This window comes from Manacus vitellinus, unplaced genomic scaffold, assembly GCF_001715985.3.
Source record: "Manacus vitellinus isolate BGI_N305 unplaced genomic scaffold, ASM171598v3 scaffold_82_pilon, whole genome shotgun sequence".
Lineage (NCBI taxonomy): Eukaryota > Metazoa > Chordata > Aves > Passeriformes > Pipridae > Manacus > Manacus vitellinus.
The window spans coordinates 655,767-677,094 of NW_021940828.1; the positions used below are offsets into that span (position 1 = coordinate 655,767).

The 21,328-nt window shown below is 46.1% G+C and overlaps 1 protein-coding gene across 2 annotated transcripts in view; it reads left to right on the forward strand.

Moving 5' to 3' along the window:
- Positions 1-20,755, forward strand: part of XKR6 (XK related 6) — a 44,345-nt gene extending 23,590 nt beyond the window's left edge. For both annotated transcript variants that reach the window (XM_018085527.1, XM_008923055.2), the window contains exon 4: positions 19,669-20,755. In XM_018085527.1, coding sequence (XP_017941016.1) covers positions 19,669-20,633 — 965 coding nt within the window. In that variant the 3' untranslated portion in view covers positions 20,634-20,755. The remainder of the gene's footprint in view (positions 1-19,668) is intronic.
- The last annotated feature ends 573 nt before the right edge of the window (positions 20,756-21,328 follow it).

Sequence of the window (21,328 nt, forward strand, 5' to 3'; positions counted from 1 at the left end):
TCACCAGCTCAAGGGGAAATTGTCCTTTACAAGGGCCAACAGTGGTATCAGCTGAGGAGCTCCTGGATTATTCAGCCCCTACTCGATTCACACACCAGGGAGGACACTCATCTTCCTAGAGACAGCCTGGTTGGGGCAAGTCATTTCTGACAGACATGAGGAGTTTTTGGAGCTGAGATTGGAACTGAAATCAGAATTAACTTAGGGGTTAAATTTTGCTGGTTGAACCAAGGTCACCACTATCTGCAGCACCAGTAAGTCTGACTGCTCTCTCTTTCCTCCATACTTCCAGCATGTCCATCAGGGTTGTTTATAGAGGCCTCCCTCCCCCTGTTTATGCAGCCTTTTTCTGAAACCTCTCATCACGAGCTCTCCAGGCCTCCAAAGTGCTGACATGATGAATATGCCTTTTCTACAACTCCTGCTAGAACTGCTTACATTTGCCAGCCCCCTTTTCCCGCTGCTTCCAACATTATTAACCCTACTGAAAATGTAGAGATCATCTGCCAGGTTTGCCAGGGCGTTACACAGATTGTTGGCCTCCCTGCAGAAAGCGCTGGGTGAAGTTTGCTGGCCTCTGTTGTGCTGCGAGTCAGACAACACGGCTGAATAATCCCTCTAGTCTTTCAAATCTGTGGCTCTTTCAGTTTGCCACTTCCAGGCATGGCTGCCTAATCCACTGAACAAGCTGCATCATTTTCCAACTCCCCCCCTCCCTTCCCCGGCTTTGCAGTTCCTCCGCTCCTCCACCACGCCGAGCCGGCTGCGCTCTCTTCCAAGGCAGCGCACGTCCCCGCCTGCCTTCCCGAGCCCTGGAGGGCTCTTTGCCTGCCACGCTCCAGCAGCCGAGCTCTCCGGGTCCCCAGCGCACCCTCTCCCCGCCTCCCTCCCCGCCTGTGCCAGGGATGCGGTCGCGCATCCCGGCGCTGCGATGCTGATGGATGCGAGCAGCAGAGCTTGCTCAGCGCTCCCTGACTCAAGTGCAAGGTTTCCTAGAGCTCCTCCATGCCCGTTCCGTGCTTCTGTCTTCCTCCTTCTCCTCCTCCTCCTCCCAGCCAGTACATAATTATACAGAAGGAAATTAAATGCTGTGAGGAGCCGTTAGGAAAGGGAGCATCAAAGATTTCCCTTAAAGCAGGCAGAAGCCAAAGGAATACGGATGTTGTTAGGAAGGCAGTGTGTTTAAAAATCAAATCAAGTCTCTCCTGGCTCATCATGTCCATGGGAGCAGCGGCTCATCACAGGAAGAGGCCAGTTCTGGCTTCAGCATCAGCTGCATCCCTGAGGGATTCACGCTGGCAAAGCAGCCCATGGCAGGGCTTACAAAACCAGGTACAGCCCCTGCTAATGTGTCCAGGCTCCAGCTCTTTCCATGCGATTCACACAAACTCTTATGGATTCATTAAGTGCCAGAGCAAGGTCAATTTGCCATTTTCTGTGGCACATCCCTCCTCTAAGCCCAAATCCTCCCTGCTCTTCAGATTGCAATGTCAAGCCTGTTGCAATGCCAAGCCAGGCTCCAGTTTTCCCCAAATGGGTCAGCTAATGTCTCCTTCGATATAAGGAGCTTTAGAAAGGGAGTTATTGGAATGGTTATCAGGAGGTTTTGTTTTTACCTCCTAGTTCCTGGTGTTAAGAGAGCTGTTGAGGAAAGAAGAATGAATACATTGGAGGTCTTTACTCAGACCCAGAGCATCTGGTGGCAGAAAGGGCTGATCTTTTGAGGACTAGTAGAGGGGGATACAATCAGGTTAATGTTTAATTTCCTTGTTTTCATGTCTACTGGGTGAGTGGAAGAAAGAAAAGCCTCATCATGCCTTGCAAGACCCATTTTACCCTGAGAGGTACCTGTCTGAGAGGGTTGGGTGAAACCTGTGTTTGTTGTTCCTTCAGCACTCAAAGAACAGAGTTTCACCCAAAAGTGAGAGTCCTCTGCATGGTCTGACACCACAAGCAGCAGAAGTGCTGGAGCTGGATTTGGAGGTGAAGACCCAGCCTCAGTAAAGCTTGGGACAACACCCTTGGGATTTCATAAAAGTCAGGATTCCTTCCTTTCTCATGTCCCAAGCACTAGGCAGACTCAGCTGCCCCTGCCTGGGGAAGAACAGAAAGTAGCAAAGACAGCAAAGAGGTAAGAACTTAGTGTAGTCCATCAGGTGAGCAGGTCTGACCTGGAAGGTGCACACTGGGAGCCTGAGTTTGGAATACTTTGTGCTGTGGTTGCTGATATTCCTTCCTGAATATCCATATGGAAGGACCTGGTGTTGGTAGGCAGGTCCTTTGTGAATAATCCATCTGCTACAACCACAGCTGTGGGGGTCCAAAACAGGGTCAACAGAAGGTAAGGGGAAAAGGATGCCTCCAAAACATGGATCAGTCCATGTCCAAAGCAACTGAAGGAGGAGGGATGAGATGCTCAACCTCCAGCAGAGACTTTCTCCAGGGATTCTGGACAGAAGCTGGGTGGTGGATTTATACTTTTCCTTAGGGTTAGGGTAGAGGAGGTGATGGGTCACTGGAGAGGATGCAGCCCTGTTCCTCACTCACCTTAATTGTCCCTGAGGTTTAGGAGAGGATGGGTTGAAAGGATGTCCATCTCTCAGACTCCTGGACAACACCAGCCAGGGCACTTGCTCTGATTTAAACACTATATTTGCTGGAGGAAACATAATGTTAACAACAACAGAAAAGGCCCAGCAGCCCAGATCCTCATTTCATAATCACTCCTGGTAGATAATCCACCTCACTTCTTGCAGAACAAACCATCCTTAACCAACTTCACTCCTCAGAGGTACTGGTTCCTCCACACTGAATGGGAAGGAGTAGAAACAACCAGCTTAAAGGAGACCCCAACCTCCAGGCAGTCAGTGAGGTGACAGGGATGCCAACTTTTCCTGGAATAAATCTCCTCTTAAAGAGGTTTACTTTCACTTTTTTTTTTTTCCATGTGGCTACTTTAAGGCTTAATGAGATTTAGCAGGACCTCGAACGTCCTTCCACTCGTGTCACGAGTTCTTTACACAGAGAGTTCCCTGGGAATCTTCCTGCATGAGGCTGCACTTTTCAGCACAGGGTCTCTCCCCCCCAAAAGTCACATCTATCCCCTGATGCTGTGGCCACCTCCTCTACGATCCTGGTGTTGATCTGAAAGAGATTTGCAGTGTAAGCCTTCATTTGGCAAAGTCCTGGAATCTCCAGGATTCTGCAAGGTATCTGAACTCTCCACAGCCCACAATAAGTACTCTGAAGCTGCTAATATATTTGAGGAAAAGCAACATTAACTTCAGTGGGTTTTTGGGTCATTCTTTTAAGCAAAGTGATAAAAATTAGGCACTGAAAGGAGTTTCAGACATCTCAGCTACAGAAGTGTGCTGGCTGCAGAGTTATCCTGGTAGAGTTTGCAAATCTTGTTGTCCCTCCTAAAGCAAAGTCCTATTCTTGGTCACCTTCTCCTTCTTTCTGTACCATGTCTGGGGAGCATTTATGATCATTTATGATCCTTTTTCGCAGGGGCACACTAAGATACCTGTCACTTAGTTTAGAAGACTTAACTGATCTTGCAGAGTATTGAAGGACAAGCAGCAGGTTAGATGTCTCACTGCCCAGAGAAGGCATCCCTGGTGGAGCTGAGTGGGTTTGGGATGAGCCAAGTTAAACCCTGCTGCACTTGAGTGAGAAGGTTCCTGTGTGATAATGAGTTAGTCTAATGTGGAGATAAATTTCTCAGTTCATCTTCCCCGTTGACAGGTCGATAGTTAACCAATAATATGCTGTGAATAATGGATGTGCTGTGAGCTGCCTTCTGTGTGAAATGTCCTGGGATAATCATAGGATAGGGAATATCTCAAGGCACCATGACTTGTTGAGGAATGGCTTGAGATTTAAAACCAAGGCCGTCTCTAAAGGATAACACATGGATGAATTACTTCTTACTCGAGCCCCAAAGATCAAACAAATCTTCTTAGCTGGGACACCCGAGTTAGAAAGAGACCTTCAGCCTTTAGTTGCTCAAAGGTGTGATTTTCAAATGACATAACACTGGCCTGAATGTAACTGAAGTGACTAAAATTCCCATGTCTCCACTAGAAATGTAGAAGAGACTCATTAGATTTGAAATTCCGTCCTTTTCACCATTTCTATTCTTGAGGGAGCACTAGAAGTTAGTGCAAGATCTTTCTTGCACTTCTTGGGCTGAGCAGGTACATCCATTGGATAGCCCAGCATAAATGGCACCAGCAGTGGACTTCCATCATTACCATTGCTGCCCTGCTGGAATGGGTCTGACATGGTTTTGGCTTGGACCAGCTGTCTCTGAGCCAAAAAATCTCCAAGGATTGCTTGGGAGTAAGCACAGAGCAGGGACCATTCCCAGCAGGTAGCTGGATGCAACCACCTTGAATGGCAGGAGATGGGATATGGATGGGACCAGAGTGTGTTGGGCTGGAGAACAATCCCTGCAGATAAACACTTAATTCTTAGTAGAGAACCACCACTATGGGTGGGAAGTGCCAGGCTGGATGGAAAAGGATGTGCAGGGAAAAGTGCTTGCTGTGGGGTGTTGCTGCCTGTTCTCCACAGGTGTCATTCAGTTTGGGTGTAACTAGATAAATGCATTCCAACAGTGCTCAAATATGAATCCAAACCCCCAAATTCAGTCCCTGTGACCTCACTACACAAAATTGTCCCAGTTTGTGGAGTAACCAGAGTTACTCATCACAGATGAGCTGAGGGCCACCCTTTCTACACAGGTGTCAGACTCCACAGGGCTCAGCACAAAGAAGATTCAACATGGCATCTGCGGACTCCCTTTGGGATGGGTAAAACCCAAGCAAAGTACTTTTCTTCCACATGCAGAAATCTTGTTCCCTTTCTGACTGGTGCATTTTACCTGAGATTCACCAGGAAAACTTCAATGTGTGACTAAAAGAGCCTTTCCTTCATAGACTCTTCATTCAGAGGAGATGTGGAGGGGGCAAGGTCTACCAGAGTCATGCTCCGGGCTTCAGCTTGGGCTCTGAGACAGATCACAAGGAAAAGAGATGCTATTACTTTGCCCAAGGAGCTGGAGGCATATTCTTTTTCCCTTTTTCTTATGCCATTCCTTGGGGAGTAGAAGAAATGGGAGACATCCATCACGCAGCCCTGTTTCCCTGTGACAGAAGAGGCATGAGCAGAAAAGCAGTTGCTCATTGCCATGTGGGCAAGGGACCCCACCAGTCATGTTCTTGCTGAAGGGGCTTGGCAGGGAGGAACCAGGGTCATCTGCCTTGAAAGTTTGTCCTGATTCCGCCACGGTTTCCCTTTAAATGTTCACCAGCAGACCAAGGAGGCTCCTCACAAAATGCCCAAATAGCTCTGAACTCATAAGCAGCTCGCCTGGGAGGCCACTCATATGACTCAAGTGCTTTGCCAGACTGGGGCATATGGCTCTGCTCCTGCCTTCCCTCCTCGTCACCAGAGCCGGATGACAGGGAGCAATTTGGTGCCCTGCTTGAAGCGAGTCGCTGGTCCCCCGCCAGCTCCCAGCAGCATCAAAAAGCCATCTCCACAGTTGGCAGTGGGCACTGAGGACGCCTTGCTCTGGCATGCTGAGAGCAGGCCATGCCTGAGGCGGGCTGGCATGGGAAAGCTCGCCCTATCATCAACCATATTGTCCCAGCTCGGCGGGGAAGGATCGGATCCAGGAGCCTTGGAAGCCAGTGACGGGGTATTTTTTCTTTTCCAATGGGCTTTGGAGCCAGCCCAAGGAGAGACGTCATCCCTCCGCCCGTCCCCACCTGCAGCTTCCCCGTCCACCACCTTGCCATGTCTCTGGCTCTTATTTTGGGAGTGCTGATGAAACCCCTTCTGTTCCGGACCACGTGTCACCGTCACACACAGGACACGGCACAGCCAATAAAGATGAGTCACCATTCACGGGACAGCGCTGGCACTCGGCCAGTGCTGCCAAATTTAGGCTTTGTCAGACTGTGGTAGTCATTGGGAAGGGGTTACATCATCACAGCACCACACAAGCATTAGCTCATGCTGTTCCCAGGAGCTGCAGGGCAGATGGGAAACTGAGGCATGGAGAGAGAGCTTGGAGTAGCCTGAGGTCTTGGGGAGGATCCCTACTCTGCAGGCTCCTGGGGAGTGCACGTCAAGCAGATTCCACACAGGAAATTAAAGCTTTTTTGGGTAATTCCATGCTGCAGGCTTTCTTGGAGACACTCCTCTCATGGCAGGTTTTGATCAGGGCATAGGAAAAGGTGGCTGCACCCTGCTGTGGAATGGGCTGGTGAAATGCATGGAAATTCAACTCTTTTTGTCTTCAGGTTGCTCAAGTGTGCAGCTCTGGGGTTCATGTCATGCTGCCTCTGGATAAACAGGGAGCACACAGCCACTGGGGTGTGCAAAGAAACACGGGGAAGACGTTTGGTGGGTGCTGGGCAGGGAATTCTCTGTGCTTCTACCCCAGATGGAGATGGAGATGAAGCAGGTCGGGTTGCTGCAACTCAGAGTTGCTGAACATTGAAGGAAAGAACTTTCTTGCTTCAGCAACTATTAGTTGGTTTTTTTATGATTAGCTTGAGGTGACAGTCTTGAGTATGGGAGTGCAGCAGATTCACTGAGTCAGTAGAAATCTCCTGAAATGACTTTTGTCCTAAGTGGCATTTGACCAACCTCAGGCTCTCAGTGCCTTCAGTACATCCATGTCTCCACACAAATGATCACTGGTGGGGGATGTCCACCAGGCACAGCTGTATCTGTAGCACAGGAGCCCATATCTCATGTACATTATATATCTTAAGGTGCAAAGAGATGCTTGCAGCAGGGGAATGGGCTCGTGGTTTGATCTCAGCCTGACCTTGAGCAAGGACATTGTTGAAGAGGCAACCTCAACTCCATCCTGAACACACAAGAAGAGGCAAAAAGACCCAGGAGACAAGCCAGGATGAGCATGACTTCACGTGCTGAGTTCTGGCCTGCTGCATATCACTTAGACCTTTGCAGAGCGTTCAAAGCATGGGAAGCAGAGGAAGAAACGGGTTCTTGCTGATATCCTTGGAAATCAGTGTCCCTGGTGCCTTCAGCTACCCCACTGCGAGACAGCACCAGCTGCACCACATCCGTTCTTGTCACTTTGTCACTCCCCCTCACAGAAACGCTCTGCCAGACTCGCTTCATTGATGCCAGTCCTGTGCACTCTCTGGGAATGTTGAGATGTTCCTCCTTTTCAGGAGACCGGTCCCCTCACCCACAGTGATGCTGACGCAATTCCACCAGAGGCCACCTACATAACATCCAAGGTTTATAAACCATGAGGTCAGCAAAGTGTGCACTGCTGCCACGTCTCCAGACACGCTGAATGAAGAGCTTTCACTCGGCCAGTGAGCGTGAACCAAGCTGAGTTTCCTTCCTCTTCCCTGCCAGGTCAAAAGCATTTCCACAAACCGGGATGAAGTTATTTCTCTAATGGCCTGCAAACTTTCTGTGTCCAAACCAAACCATTAACCAGAGGTGGTTTGCAGGATCCCCGTTTGGTGCTGCCACAGACTGTTTGAAGCAGTGCCTTGTTGTTGTCTCGTCTCCAAGGCAGTGGCCGTGGGAGCTGTGTTTGCAGCAGGAGGTTCCTTCACTAAGCCCTGGCAGAAGATGTTGCTTCCCCAATCTGGTGACAAGTCTGTTGCGTTTTATCTAAACAAGTCAGAACACGAGCACAGCCACCAAATCTTGGTCAACCACGTGGTTCAATTATCAGCACAGTCCTTGGCGCATTTTTAGCTCCTGGCAGCCAGCACCAACCCAAACAATTTCCGTGCTTGGCTCAGGTCATGGCACAGGCCAAGAACCATTCCCACCAAGCACTCTGGACTGGGCCACCCTGGTTTGGAGGCTGAGACAGAATGGATATAGCAGTCAACAGAATTAGGCTTTGCTTAGCTGTTGATTTCTGGGCACCGGGTCCCAGGTTCAAGAGCTGCCCCTGACCTGTGCCAAGGAAAAAAAGATTCTCATGGTTGTTCTCCAGAGCAGACAGTAGAACTCCTTGGAGTTCTTTCCAGCATTGATGTGCTTCTCCCCTGTTTTTCAGAATATTTTACCCCTACTTACAAGATTGCAACATCCTATCAACTTGTTTTAGGCACATTTACATTCTTCTCAGTGGCTGTGGTTCTCATATGAATTTTTTAAAAAAGGATGCCAGGATAGAGATGCTGCAACAAATGTCGAATGTACAGTGTCAAAATGTACATTTATTGCACGTGTTTGTGGAGTTGAGTTGTTTCATGCCAACTATTCCTTCTCAGAACATAGAAATGGGTGGGGAAAGATTTTATTTGAAATGGAACCATGCATTGTTTTTCTTAGCAAGAGGTTTTTCTCCCCATTTTGGTACATTCCAGAAGTTCCTTAAGGTGTGTTTCTCTTCTAAGAGTTCCTAATGGTAGAGTTCAAATGTCATTAGGTCTGAAAGATCTCAATATAGAAGGCTCATTCTGATATTTTTGGGATGTAAACTGGAAGTGACTCTGCTGGATTCAATATACTCAAGAATCTTAGCAAAGACTTGACCACTAAAAATTATGACTAAAGTGTCCTTCATAAAGAACCAGCTGTTGAATGTGCAATGTGATTTTTCCTCCAAGAATAACTCCTCTCGGATTTTGTCCTCTTGTTCTTCCCAGTTAAAGAAATCACATGTTTGGGGTGGGTTTTTTTGGCTTGTCGTTCTCAAAAAGACTATTTTAATTAGCAAAGGGTCAAAAATTAAGTCTCAGCAATTAGTGACCACAGCAAACTGCAAATCTAACCAAGAGGCTACAAGGGCAGCACAGTCATACTTGGGTGACTTTAACCTCTAGAGATCCATGGTAGATCCATGCCAATGGTGGTGCTTAGCTCTCCAGATCAACTATAAAATTAGCTTACACTGACTTTTTTCCCACCTTGGGTGCTTTGGGTAAGATTTGGATACCTCTGAACATCTGGATGTCTGTGTAGGTACAAGGATCAGACTGCTCTGATTTCTGAACTGAGGAACCAGAGCACAATAGGAACCAGAAAGTAGACCAAGAAATATCAATGGAACCTTTAGAGGTGGCTTGTGCCCTTCTCAGGTGTTCCTTTCAGGTTGAACCAAGTTTCTGTGACAGACTCTACTGCCCTGTAACATCTCCTGCAAAGAGGGATTATGCTCTGCTTGCATAGATTTAAATCCTTGCTGGAGGTGTTGTCAGAACATCCTGGTGGAGCATTTCAAGTGAAATCTCTTGGGGTGTCTTGAGGAGCTTCACATCCTCTTGTCTGTTCACTTTTAGAGACTCAGGTGGGGTTCTTTGTCAGTGTGATTCTGAGACAGCAGTTAAGGGCTTCAGATTAACAAGGATTTAACTAAAAGTCTTCATAATTACAGTGATGACTGTGCAGAGGGTACCTTGGCCTGAATAGAGCAGCGATTCATGCAGCTTTTGACAAAAATAGACACATATAAGACTTCTCATGCTCCATTTCCAAACAACCTAATCTGTGCCCGGGAAATCCTGTCTGCTGCTTTCCCAGCACATTTCTCATGCAGAATTAACCCAGGTGATTGATACCTGGAGGAATTTAGACCAAGCTCTGAACAGACTATCTCTCCTTTGTGTATTTGTGGCATTAGAAGACAGAGTTGTTGGTTCTGAGTGTCTCTGTCAACTTCAAGTTGACCACCCTGCCCACATGAGATTCAGAGATTCATGAGGTTTATGCCCTTTGGAGGATGTACTGGGAAAAGATGTACTTGGGCATGGTGGGAAAATCCTGGAGAAGTACTGGCACTTATGTGAGATAACCTGAGTCCTCACTGCTGGGTTGTGCTTACTGGGCTACATGAGCCCCAGTTTAAGTGATAAAAGTTATTCTAGTTGAAAACACCATCAAATGTAGCCCTACACCAACATCAAAACCACCATCAGTAAGATTAATGAGATTTCTGGTTTACTTGCCAAAAATCACAAAGAACTGTTCTGTATTAACACCCTCAAAACAGCATCCACTGAAGTGGAACAACCAGCTTTCGGTTGTGAATTCTTGTCTCTACCTTTTCTTAACATTTAGAATTAACATTTATTCAAAATGGAAGAGCCATTTCAAAAGAAATAACTTTGTGTTATCATTGTAATCAATGTCACATCAACAGGAACTCTAAAAGTAAGACTAGTCTTGCTGTGTATGTGTGTCCCTAGTCCATGATTGCCTCCAGCTTCTTCAGGATTGAAACTATTCACCAAACTCACCCCAAATTCCTGAGTGGTCTTAGACACCTGCCATGCATTTCTCCCCCTGAAATGTGTGTTTGTGAATTTAATTTCCTTTAAGTCCACCTTAGACTCCCATCAGAGACTCTGGTGGCTGGTTGGACCTTCAGAAGAGGCTGTTTTCCATAAGGCAGGATTTGTCTCTGGCTCTAGCAATGGACTCACACTGACATTTTCCTCAGACATAGCTTTGGGAGCACAGCTGAGACCAGATTCCTAGAGGGATCAACTTGTACAGCTAAAATAACATTTTTCTGGCAAAAAGCTGCCTGCACATCTGAATTAGACTTTACCTAAGCTCTACCTGCCATGCCTGGGCTCCCCAGAGCTGTCCAGACACAGCAGCCACCTGGACTAATTTACTCTGCCCAGCCTGGAAAATCTGATAATATGAGAGGTTCCACCTCCAGGAGTTGAACCACAGGTCTTCCACATTATTTTTAACATGATGAAGGGGATTATATGACCATATTTTTGATAAACAGAGGACTGTGATCAGATTCTGTCTATACCTGTAATGCAAACAGTGTTGGAGCCCAAGCACTGGCACTCAGGTGACTGTGTTAAGTTGGTCTCTGGAACAGTTTTGGCCAGCCAGCCCTTTCCCAAAGCTTCCCAGGCATGAGAAAACAAATTCACATAGTCCAGGAACCATTCCCATGAGGCAGATTGGATACAACTACTGAGAGAGTTTAATTGTATGGACATGGCAGACTCTGCCAGTTGGGCTGAGGATCAACAAATGGTCCTGGCTCTGTTTCTCCTTTGCTGGTTCAGATACCACCACCAGGGTCTCTCCATGGTGGGTTCCCATGTGTCCTTCTCCTCTCTGCTGTTTTTTATGAGCTGTTATCTGGTGGCAAGTCACTACACAGGATCAAAGATCTCGGTTATCCAAGAGAGATGAGGATTGTTTGAAGATCTGTGCATATATAAGGACTAAGATTTGACCTAAGTGCTGCCAGAAATGTTTTGGCTCTGGAACAGGCATCAGCAGCTTTTTTTTTCCTAAATAAGTAGGGAAAAACTGAGATACCTGCAGCCAGCATCCTAGGAAAGGGACAAGGATATTATGGAAAGCAAATAGTGGAATTTCATGCTGATGAGGACAGTTCATATAGGCCTGTTGGGACCAGCCTTCTTCTCAGTGATGTAACAGAGGGATTTTATCTTTCTGCTACCACTTGAGGATGGTGGTAATTCTATCTGGCTGTTCTAGGAAATGCCACTTGAGTATGTTCTCTGATGGATCATTGCACCCTTCTCACATCAGGTGTGTCTTAGGGGTTTTTTTTTGCCTGCTTGGTTCTCAGTGATATAAAATCCTTGTGTTGTGTCACTCACTTTTGCCCATGTTATGTTGCATCTGTCGACTCCTGCTTTGCAGGAGCCAGTGTGGGCTATTCTGCTCATCTTGGAGCCAGGAACAGGGTTTTCCAATCCTGCTTTCTGCTCTCCTTACCTTGCTGATACTCAGGACTCTCTCCTGAGCTCCTGTGGGGAGTTGGTGGATGCCAAATCTTTGCTACCAAGGGTACTTTTCATCTTATCCACTTCTTGTTTGATTGGTCCAGTTGGATCCCCACCCCTGGAAGTGTTCAAAGACAAGTTGGATGGGAATCTGAGCAACCTGGTCTAGTGGAAGGTGTCCCTGCCCATGGCAGGGAGTTGGAACAACATGATCTTTAAGATCCCTTCTGGCTCAACCCTGTCTGTCATTCTGTGATCCACACTCCAGGTAGAGTCAATGGAGCATTTCCAGAGTGCAACTCATCCCATGTCCCAGACAGCATTCCTTGGGTGAGACAAACCCTGAAGCACGTGATGCTTCAGGGAAATCTTCTTTATGAGAGTTTTAAAACAGGGTGGGGAAGCTTTGCCAGTCCTGATGTGGTGGGTGACATTCAACATTTTCAACAGGAGATCTGACACTTGGCTGAGGTTATTCAAGGACAACCCAGAAGAGAGGGCAGATTATCCCATTTCTGCCTGGCCCGGGGTGCTCGTGCCTCTTACAGAAGGATCAGTGGCTGGCTGGAGTCCAGGAGGAGATATAAGACTCGATGGCCGCGGGGCCTGAGCTGGTTTGGCAGGGCCCGAGTTCACAGAGGAGATGAATAGGAGGAGACACGACAGAAGCAGCCGAGATAATGAGAGCACAGATCAGACGAGTGTGGCCGGTCACCTCTTCCAGCAGCACAGAAAAGGGGGCACTGGGGAGAGCTGAAAGGCAGCAGCATGAAAGGGGGGGAAAGAGAGTCCTTTCCAAACACAGTCCCCAGTGAACCCAAGGACCTCAGTTCCTCACGGCTGTGCTGAGACAGGGGCTAGGGGAAAGAGCTAAAAAGGGATTCAGCATTTCTGGGGTCATTAAGAACATCTTAATTTAGCAAAAGGAAAAGGTTTCAGGAAGCAGCATTTCAGGACAGGAGCCAGCCTTTAACTGTCGAGGGGTGGGAGAGCAACTCTCTGTGTGAACAAGCTGTTCTGAACTTGCCTTGCTGTGGATTTTCTCATGATGAAAGGTTTGGGGACATGGATGTTCCTCTGGTCTAATGCGGAAGAGCCCTCCTTATCCTACCTGGGACATGGACTATCCTGTATAGAAACTCAACACAAGCCTTGTGGCAGGAAGTCCCAGTGGGATTCAGTAGTAGAAGACCTTCTTTGGTTATCCAGACCTACTTGGAAATATGTCCCTGAAGTGAGTTACTTACCTTTGTTTCCTGCCTTTCCCAGCCACCAGCAGTTTTGTATTTCTTAGGGACTCGTGATGCTGTGTCCTATGGGAGTTGGACCCTGGGGAGAACAGGGTTGTGATGCTCCTTGAAGGAAGGTCTCAGCAGGGCTCCCTAGCAAAGGGGCAGCTGCTGAGGATTTGAAACTCACCCCTTGCCTGATGAAACCAAAACATTTTCCATGAGAAAACGGCTGAGGACGTGACACTGGTGTAGCATCTCTTCCCAGTCTTCCCAGTGTTAAGCTCTGGTTTTTCATCCCTGGTCACTCCTGCTCTGAGCAGAGACCAGAGGTGTCACATAGATGTGAGGAGGCCATTCCTAGGTCAGACTTATGAATAATGTTCACAGTGCTCATTGCCATAATGCCTTGGTGGAGAAACTGGTTAGGACAGTGTCCTGAAATCCTATGAGGAAAATGAATGGCAAAATGGCCTATGCAGCCCTTTATTATTTGTTCTACACTTTTTCATGTTCAAAGGGACAAAGAGGGAAAACGAAGGAAAGAAGACCAAAGTCACTCCCTTCTCTGATGAGAAAGAATAAAGAATGATCAAGCATCAAAATCCATCGGGAAACAATGAAAATCAGACCTGGGGTCTGATTCTGACCCCTTTTACTCTGACACAAATAAATAAAAACAGATTAAAAAATAAGGGGGGGGCGACTTTCAGGCAATGCTGTTACAAAAGCAGAGTCTGGCTTGATCTCTTTTGTACATAAATGCATTTTCACTCTGTGTGCATCAAAATGAAAGCCTGTTCCTCGGCTCCTGCTGAGCTCCAGGGAGGAACGTGCCACCCAAAGGGGAAAACACGATAACAGGGTTCAGAGCACAGAGGCCTGAGCAGGCAGAGAGCGCTGGGGAGGAACTGAGACATGGCACTTGGCATTAAACAAGCTCTGCCTTTGCACAGGGATTGATGGAAGGGTTTGTGTCACACGGAATATTTGCTGTCCAGCTCACCCGGGAGAAACGTTGGTATCTTCCCATTTTGTTTTAGTAGAGTCTTAAGGAGAATTAATATCAAAAAAAAAAAAAAAAAAGAAATAGAGCACTGTTTAGGCATTATTTTCAACTTTAAAGGGGCAGGCACCACAGGAAATACTTAGGGAATGTGCTACAGCAACTGCTTTCAAATTCCTGACAGCCAACAACCTGCAGCTGGATTTGTGATGAAAACTGTACATACCCCTAGTGAAAAACCTCTCTCCTCAGCTGAACCACACTGCAAGTAAGGCAAAAATGGGTATATTGTTCATTTTAAATAATCATTTATATCTCTGTGTGTGTGTGTGTGTGTGTGCATGTTATTTTTCCACGGCTTTTATTAGACTAGTTAGTTGTAAAACCATGTGTAATTGCATACCAGGAGTAGTCTGGGTAGATAGGGATGGCTTTCCATGCACTGTTTTTATTCCTGAGCTTTAAAAACTACCGTGACAATTTAAGGGGAGTCATTGTTATGATTCTTTCGTGTGGATGTGGATTTTTCAAAGATCCTCATTACACACCTGAGATGACCTTTTCTTTTTCTGGACCATCAGTAGGAACTGGGGGATGGAAACTGAAACAGGATAAAATTCAGCATGTCCCTGTGAGCTTCAGCAAGGCTTCCCTGAACTCAGAGTGGTTCAGACTCCTCTCCTCTGGTATCAAATTGCTGCCTGCATTATACCTAAGTCCACTCGTGTTTTCATGATCCAAAGCAATCGCTCTTGTTTCCCTTTCTCAGCGAGTCGATTCCTTTGTCCAACATTCTCAGAAATATAATGGTTTTTATCCCTGCCTTTTTCCCACCGCTTTCTCACATCTCTTCACCCTTTGCTGTTGCACAGCCTTTGTGCCATGTGTGTTCACCACTGAGGACTGTTCACGAGCTCCCTCCGAGAAATGCAGAATTAGTGAGGGAAGAAGTCAGAATCAAGCCAGTTCAAGATGGTTGTTGAGTTCAGCTCCAGATCCAGACACCTAAACAAAGGTGTCTCTTATGGAGGTGTCTCCATGCAAAGAGGGACTCCAATCTCCCCTTGTATTCAATGGAGATAGAGACAATAAAACCACAGAGTCTAAGTAATGGCCTTCAGACAGCTCTGGCCATAATGACTGAGGAAACAATTTTTTTGAGCATCACCTAATGTCATTTGAGATGCCATGAGTACCCTGCCTCACTCCAGCTCCCAGCTCAAAAATGTTCTGGTCTTCTGTGTGCAAGTTTGTCACATCTGCCAGCTCCACGTGGAGGTCTGGAATATCCCAAAGCATCTCAAATGTTGCTGGATTCCCACCTGTGGTGGTTGCACTAAGCCTTCATTCTGTACTGAGTAAAGTAAGGGACATTGTTTAACCATGGACACCCTGGGGTGAGTCTCTACTGAATCCTGCCTGAAATACCTTGGCAAAGTGCACTGTGATGTGAAGATCTATTCCCTGCTTTCACTTGGATTTTACAGGAGACCTTGGGTAAATCCTTTAAATATTAGTGCTTCATCTGTCAAACGGGACATTATAGACCTCTACCTTTCTGTGCTGAATGCAGGTTAGGAGAGGTCTCACCATAAGGACTTCAGAGCTCGTCACTAAAGGGATCTGGGGGGTTAATTCTTGTGATGTGTCATTCAAGGAACAGGGCCTTGACTCCTCAGTGGTGCTGACTTTGGCCTGTGAGTCATTCTTTGCTTCCTAGCAGGTGATAGGAGGACTTCAAAGTCTGTTGTACAGTTTGAAGACAATCTTAGTCTATGCCAGTCTGACTTGTTATGGATAGGGGGGAGACAGATCCCACAGATTCAGCTCCATAGTAGCTGACCTCCTCCTGGCTTGAGAATGCCCAGAGATGTGGTTGTGCATGGTGGGAATGTTCCACTCCCAAGACTAAGAACACAGTGGGAGGAGTGGGAGTGGGTTTTTTTGAAGTGATTTCAGTTTTTACCCAACCTCATCCCTTTGATAAACAAACCTTGGAAGGGGGCTGAAACCTACTCATCGTAGATGAAGGTGCGTCAGTCACCATGAGCAAAACTCATAATCAAAATAAAAAGTTACTTCTCATATGATCCAACTTTACAAGACTTTTTGTTCTAGTTATGATTGGAGAGATCTCTGTAGTTGGTTAGAAACAAGGTCTGGAGGAGTGGAGGGTCAAAAAGAGACAGTTTATCCCACAGTCTGTGAGAATTGTAAATTGTGTGAAGATGTCACAGGGAAAGATGGGAATGAGAAAGTTGTGGTCAAGATGAACAAAAGTGCTGTGTCATTTAAGCCTTTATGAAATAGCCAGGGAATAATTTCTGTGGCAACACAGTAAGAAGGACTGTAGAACTCTTCACATCACCCCATGATTCCTGCTGACATCCACCTATGGGATGTCACCGCCTTACACCCAGGTCCATCACTAGGATGCCAAAACTCACATTCACCACACACTCTTGAATTTTCAAACAACAGCAGAAATATGTCAAAATGTCTGGAGATACTCCGTTGCCTCCCTCAGACCTTGGTGCAAACGAGGAGACAATGAGCTGTTTGTGAGGGTAGGACTCATCCCGCCTGACTGCCTGTGCTCGCGCGTGCCCTGGCAAGGGTTGGAGTCAGACACCTTGGGAGCATGAGTCAACCACTCCTTGTCCCACACATGGATCTTAGGACAGGGTGAATCACTTTCTGGGGGTGTCTGCCTCTCTCTGCTGACTGGCAGAGATGTTCAGATGACTATCAGCAGGCAGGGACCGTGCAATGTGAGTGATTCAACACACGTAATCTCAGCTCTGTACAATTTACAGCCCTGGCTGTGATTAGTGGAATGTTCTTCACTGAAAACGTTACAGAAAAGCCTTTCTGTGTAAACTGAGGGGTTGTTTCAGGTGTATTTTAGTCCTCTCTCTACTCTAGAATAAATGAGCCCAACAGAAACATTTTTAAGCCAGGGTGACAAATCTGTCTCCTGAGGGTTGGTGCTGCTTGAGTTTCAGAGTACAGGTACACCTAATGCCCAACAAATTTCTAGTAAAATATCACTAAAATATGCAAGTTTCTAGTAAAACAGCAATAAAATAAGACATCATTTTTTTCCTGTTAATCAGGGAAAGTTTTTAAACTGAATAGCTAAAAGATACTGCAACAAACAGTACTTACACACATAACTTTAAAATTGTGTGGCATCACTCAGCCTTCCAGGACTGTTAATTATATCTACCAAAAATGTAACACATCTGGAAGGTTAAAAATATATCTCATCTACATCTGCTTGGGGCTGAGGATGTTCACATTCAGAAGTTTCCATCCAGACTGAGGGAGCTGGGCATGTTTAGTCTGGAGAAGACTGAAAGGGGATCTCATAAATCCATATAAATATTTCCAAGGCGGGTGCCAAGAGGATGGTGCCACTCTTTTCAGTGGCAGGACAAGGAGCAATGGCCATAAACTAAAGCACCAGAAACTCCATCTCAACATGAGATAGAACTTCTTTCAATTGAGGGTGGCAGAGCACTGGAACAGGTTGTCCAGTGTGGTGGTGTAGTCTCCCTCTCTGGAGACATTCCAAACCCACCTGGATGAGATCCTGTGTCACCTGTTCCAGGTGACCCTGCCTTGGGATGGTCTTAGATGGTCTCCAGGGGTGCCTTCCAACCCAAACTATTCTGTGATTCTGTGATTAGAATCCCTAAGTCCAATATCTATTGTTTCTTATTGAGGACTTAGAATTGGGGGAAATCATGAAAGCTGGTGGCTTCAAGCTTCCCTCTTTGATAAGGCCACTGGTTTGTGGCTTGTTGGTTTTTTTTAAATTTAGTCTGAAATGCTAAAGCAGCTGTAAGTCCAAAGGCAAAGGATTCAGAGAGACAAGCTAATGGAAAGACACAGTTTTGGTGGACCTGCAGGCTGTGAGAATTCCATTGAGGGGCAGAGATGGAGCTCTGTCATCCTTCCTGGCCACCTTCCTCATCACCTCTCCTCCAGACATAGATGGGTTGGAAGGAGGGAAATCTAACTCCACTGCACTGTAGGATGGGCTCCTCAAAAAAGAAGAAGATAAAGTCTGTGGAGTGAGGTCTGAAGAGCCAGTGGATCTTATTTGCATTCCCATAGAAGCCAGGCCTCCGTGGACAGAGAGAAAACAGGAGAAGAAGAAATTTAGGGGGTTTGGACTTTTTAGCTTTTTAACCCTGAGTAGCTGCAGAAAGATGTTCCTTGGGTTTTTTAGGGTAGGAAAATTAAAATAAGAGCTGGTTGGAACCAGGTGATCCTCAAGGTCCCTTCCAACCCAGGCCATCCTATGATTCTCTGACTTTCTAATATGTTACACATCAGAGAAAGAAAGGTGTCATTATTTGTTTTCCTTACAACCATTAGCATTTTTCCTTTAGTACTTATAGGTGATGCTCCCAGACAAATCTTTGGCCAAGGCTCAATCAAACTATAGCTACCAAATTATTGAACTTCCCAAGCATGGATTTTGGTCCATCATCTGTTCCCTCACCTGCAGAACAGTTGTCCAGTGAGCAGCAGTGGGAGCAAAGGAATAAGATGCCAGTGACTCCTTCTTTTCCCAGGAATCTGTCAATTCATTTTTATTGTGATGCTTTGCTCAATGAGTTGTTCAATCTACCCTTGTGATGATCAGTGGGGTTTTTTTTTTTGTTTTTAAAAGCCTCTGAAGTGTAGTGGGGAACTATTTTATCTTTCAGAGAAAATAAACTGTTTAAGTGTTGGTTGGGATGATGAGTTAGTTGAGATGATGGTTGGTTAAGACTGATTTCCTTTTGGAATATCATGGGGTGCCTTCTGAGGGTGACCCCAGGGCTGGAATTGCAGGCACTGATGGGAACAATCCTCAGGGTCTGAGTGTTTTGGGAAAGAGTGGACCAAATCCAAGGTCTCCTCAGAGGGAGAAGAAACAGGGCTGGAGACACAGCTGTGACTTGGATCTGTGGTCCATCCAGGAGACAAGGCTGGAGATGAGCTACCTCCAATACCTCCAGCTGCTCTGGAACCAGGGCAGGGGATTTTCTGGAGGGATCAGATTCTTTGTTTTGGGACCATTTGAAGGGTATTGATGAGTCTTGATGCTCCCTGTATTTATATATTTACATGCACAGGATAAAAAAACTGCCTATTTTTCTCAAAGGCAAATGCAAATGGAGATTCCTGAGTAAGGCAGAATCAATGGGAATGTTGCTCATATAACAGTATTTTAGAAGAAGAAAGAATCCATGCAGCTGCAGAGAGTATGGATGTCCTGCTCTTGCAGTGGTGCATTCCAAGATAAGATTCCTTTCTACAGAAAACAACCTTCATACTTGGGATGAAGCATTTAGATGGGACCTGGATTTCAAATTCTCAAATGTGGATCCAATCAGGATGAGCACAGAGGTTGTTCCCAGTTAAAAGAGATGAGCTGGGGTGGGGTGGCAGAGCCGGTGGCTCCTGGAGATCAGGACAATGTGTCAGAGAACTCCTGAATGCAGCATCCTTTCCAATTCCCACACTGATATTTCTGTATTTCTCTCCTCCAGACTGTAAGGACAACCTGACGTGAGTTGAACCTTCAGGCTCCCAAGCCTGCCCCCGATGCAATAATTTAGTGAGCAGATGATGTTTTCAACCAAACCTCCTCTCTAACCCAGTGGATCTGTGTGTCTTCCGGCAGGTGTGTCCTCTGTGGCCTCCCTGATGTCCCTGGCTTGGGTGCTAGCCTCCTATCACAAGCTTCTTCGGGACTCTAGGGACGACAAGAAGAGTATGAGCTACAGAGGGGCCCTCATCCATCTCTTCTGGCGCATCTTCACCATCTCATCCCGAGTTATTTCTTTTGCTCTCTTTGCTTCCATCTTCCAGCTCTACTTTGGGATCTTTGTAGTGGTCCATTGGTGTGCCATGGCTTTCTGGATCATCCATGGTGGGACAGATTTCTGCATGTCTAAGTGGGAGGAGATCCTCTTCAACATGGTGGTAGGGATTGTGTACATTTTCTGCTGGTTTAATGTCAAGGAAGGGCGGACTCGATACCGAATGTTTGCGTATTACACGGTGGTCCTGACGGAGAACGCGACCTTGACGCTCCTTTGGTATTTTTACAGAGATCCTGAAACCACTGACTCATATGCCGTGCCAGCACTGTGTTGTGTCTTTCTTAGCTTTGCTGCTGGGATAGCTTTGATGCTGTTATATTATGGTGTGCTGCATCCCATGGGGCCAAGAGCTAAGATCCTTGTCAGCTCCTGTTGCGCCGAGCTGCTCTGGGGCATTCCTTTGCCCCCCGATGTTGAGCCCATGGCGCCCCAAACCCCTGGGTACCGGGGGGCCCAGGCTACGCCCACCAGAGCGGTCACGGAGCAACAGGAGGAACTCACAGCTGACACTTGCTTGCCCGTTTTCCAGGTGAGAGCAATGGTTCCATCTACTCCATCTGGGCGACCCTACCCACCCGAGGGGCCTCTCATTAAGATTGACATCCCAAGAAAAAGATATCCTGCATGGGATGCTCATTTTGTAGACAGGAGGTTAAGAAGAACTATCAACATCCTCCAATATGTCACCCCCACAGCTGTAGGTATTAGGTATAGAGATGGACCTCTCTTATATGAGTTGCTACAATATGAATCTTCACTTTAAAAGCTCCTTAAAGCAAAAGTAAAAGAGGGGACCTTATTTTTGTTTACGGTAAACACAGATCATGAAACAAACACAAACCTTCAGATAAGCTTTCTTTCTGGTTGCTGTATGTATAAAAAAAAGAAAAAAAAAGATATTCTCTATGTTTTGTAAGTAAAAACAAAAAGAAAAACTTTTCTTTTGTTTTTTACACACAAGAAACAGTATTTCAACTTCCACACCTAGGATTCACAGGTGGAGAAGGAGGCATCTCCACATCAGTTTTATACCGTACACCAAGTGTAGAACATTATTTATGGGATTGGTGCTGATTGAAAAATAAAAAAAAAAACAAACAAACAAACCTACAACTGCCTTATGCCCTTAGGTGCTGAGTTTCATTAAGTACTGTCACCTTTCTCATGCAAAACTCTTTGATGATTATATGCCAGGAAAAAAAAAAAGAAAAAAAAAACAAAACCAAAAAACCAACTGAAATGCAAACCTTAAAATTAAAAAAAATAGTAAAAAAAATGAACAACAACAACAAAAAGAGAGAAATGTATGAAAAAGAAAAATCCCGTTGCTTTTATTGGATTTAACAGAAAAATAACCAAACCCAAATATCTAAAGATAAGAAAGCAAAGCTGAGACACCCCTAATGGAGTTTGGTTTTTCCAACAGCTGAAAGACAAAATCAGGTCTGTAAGATAATT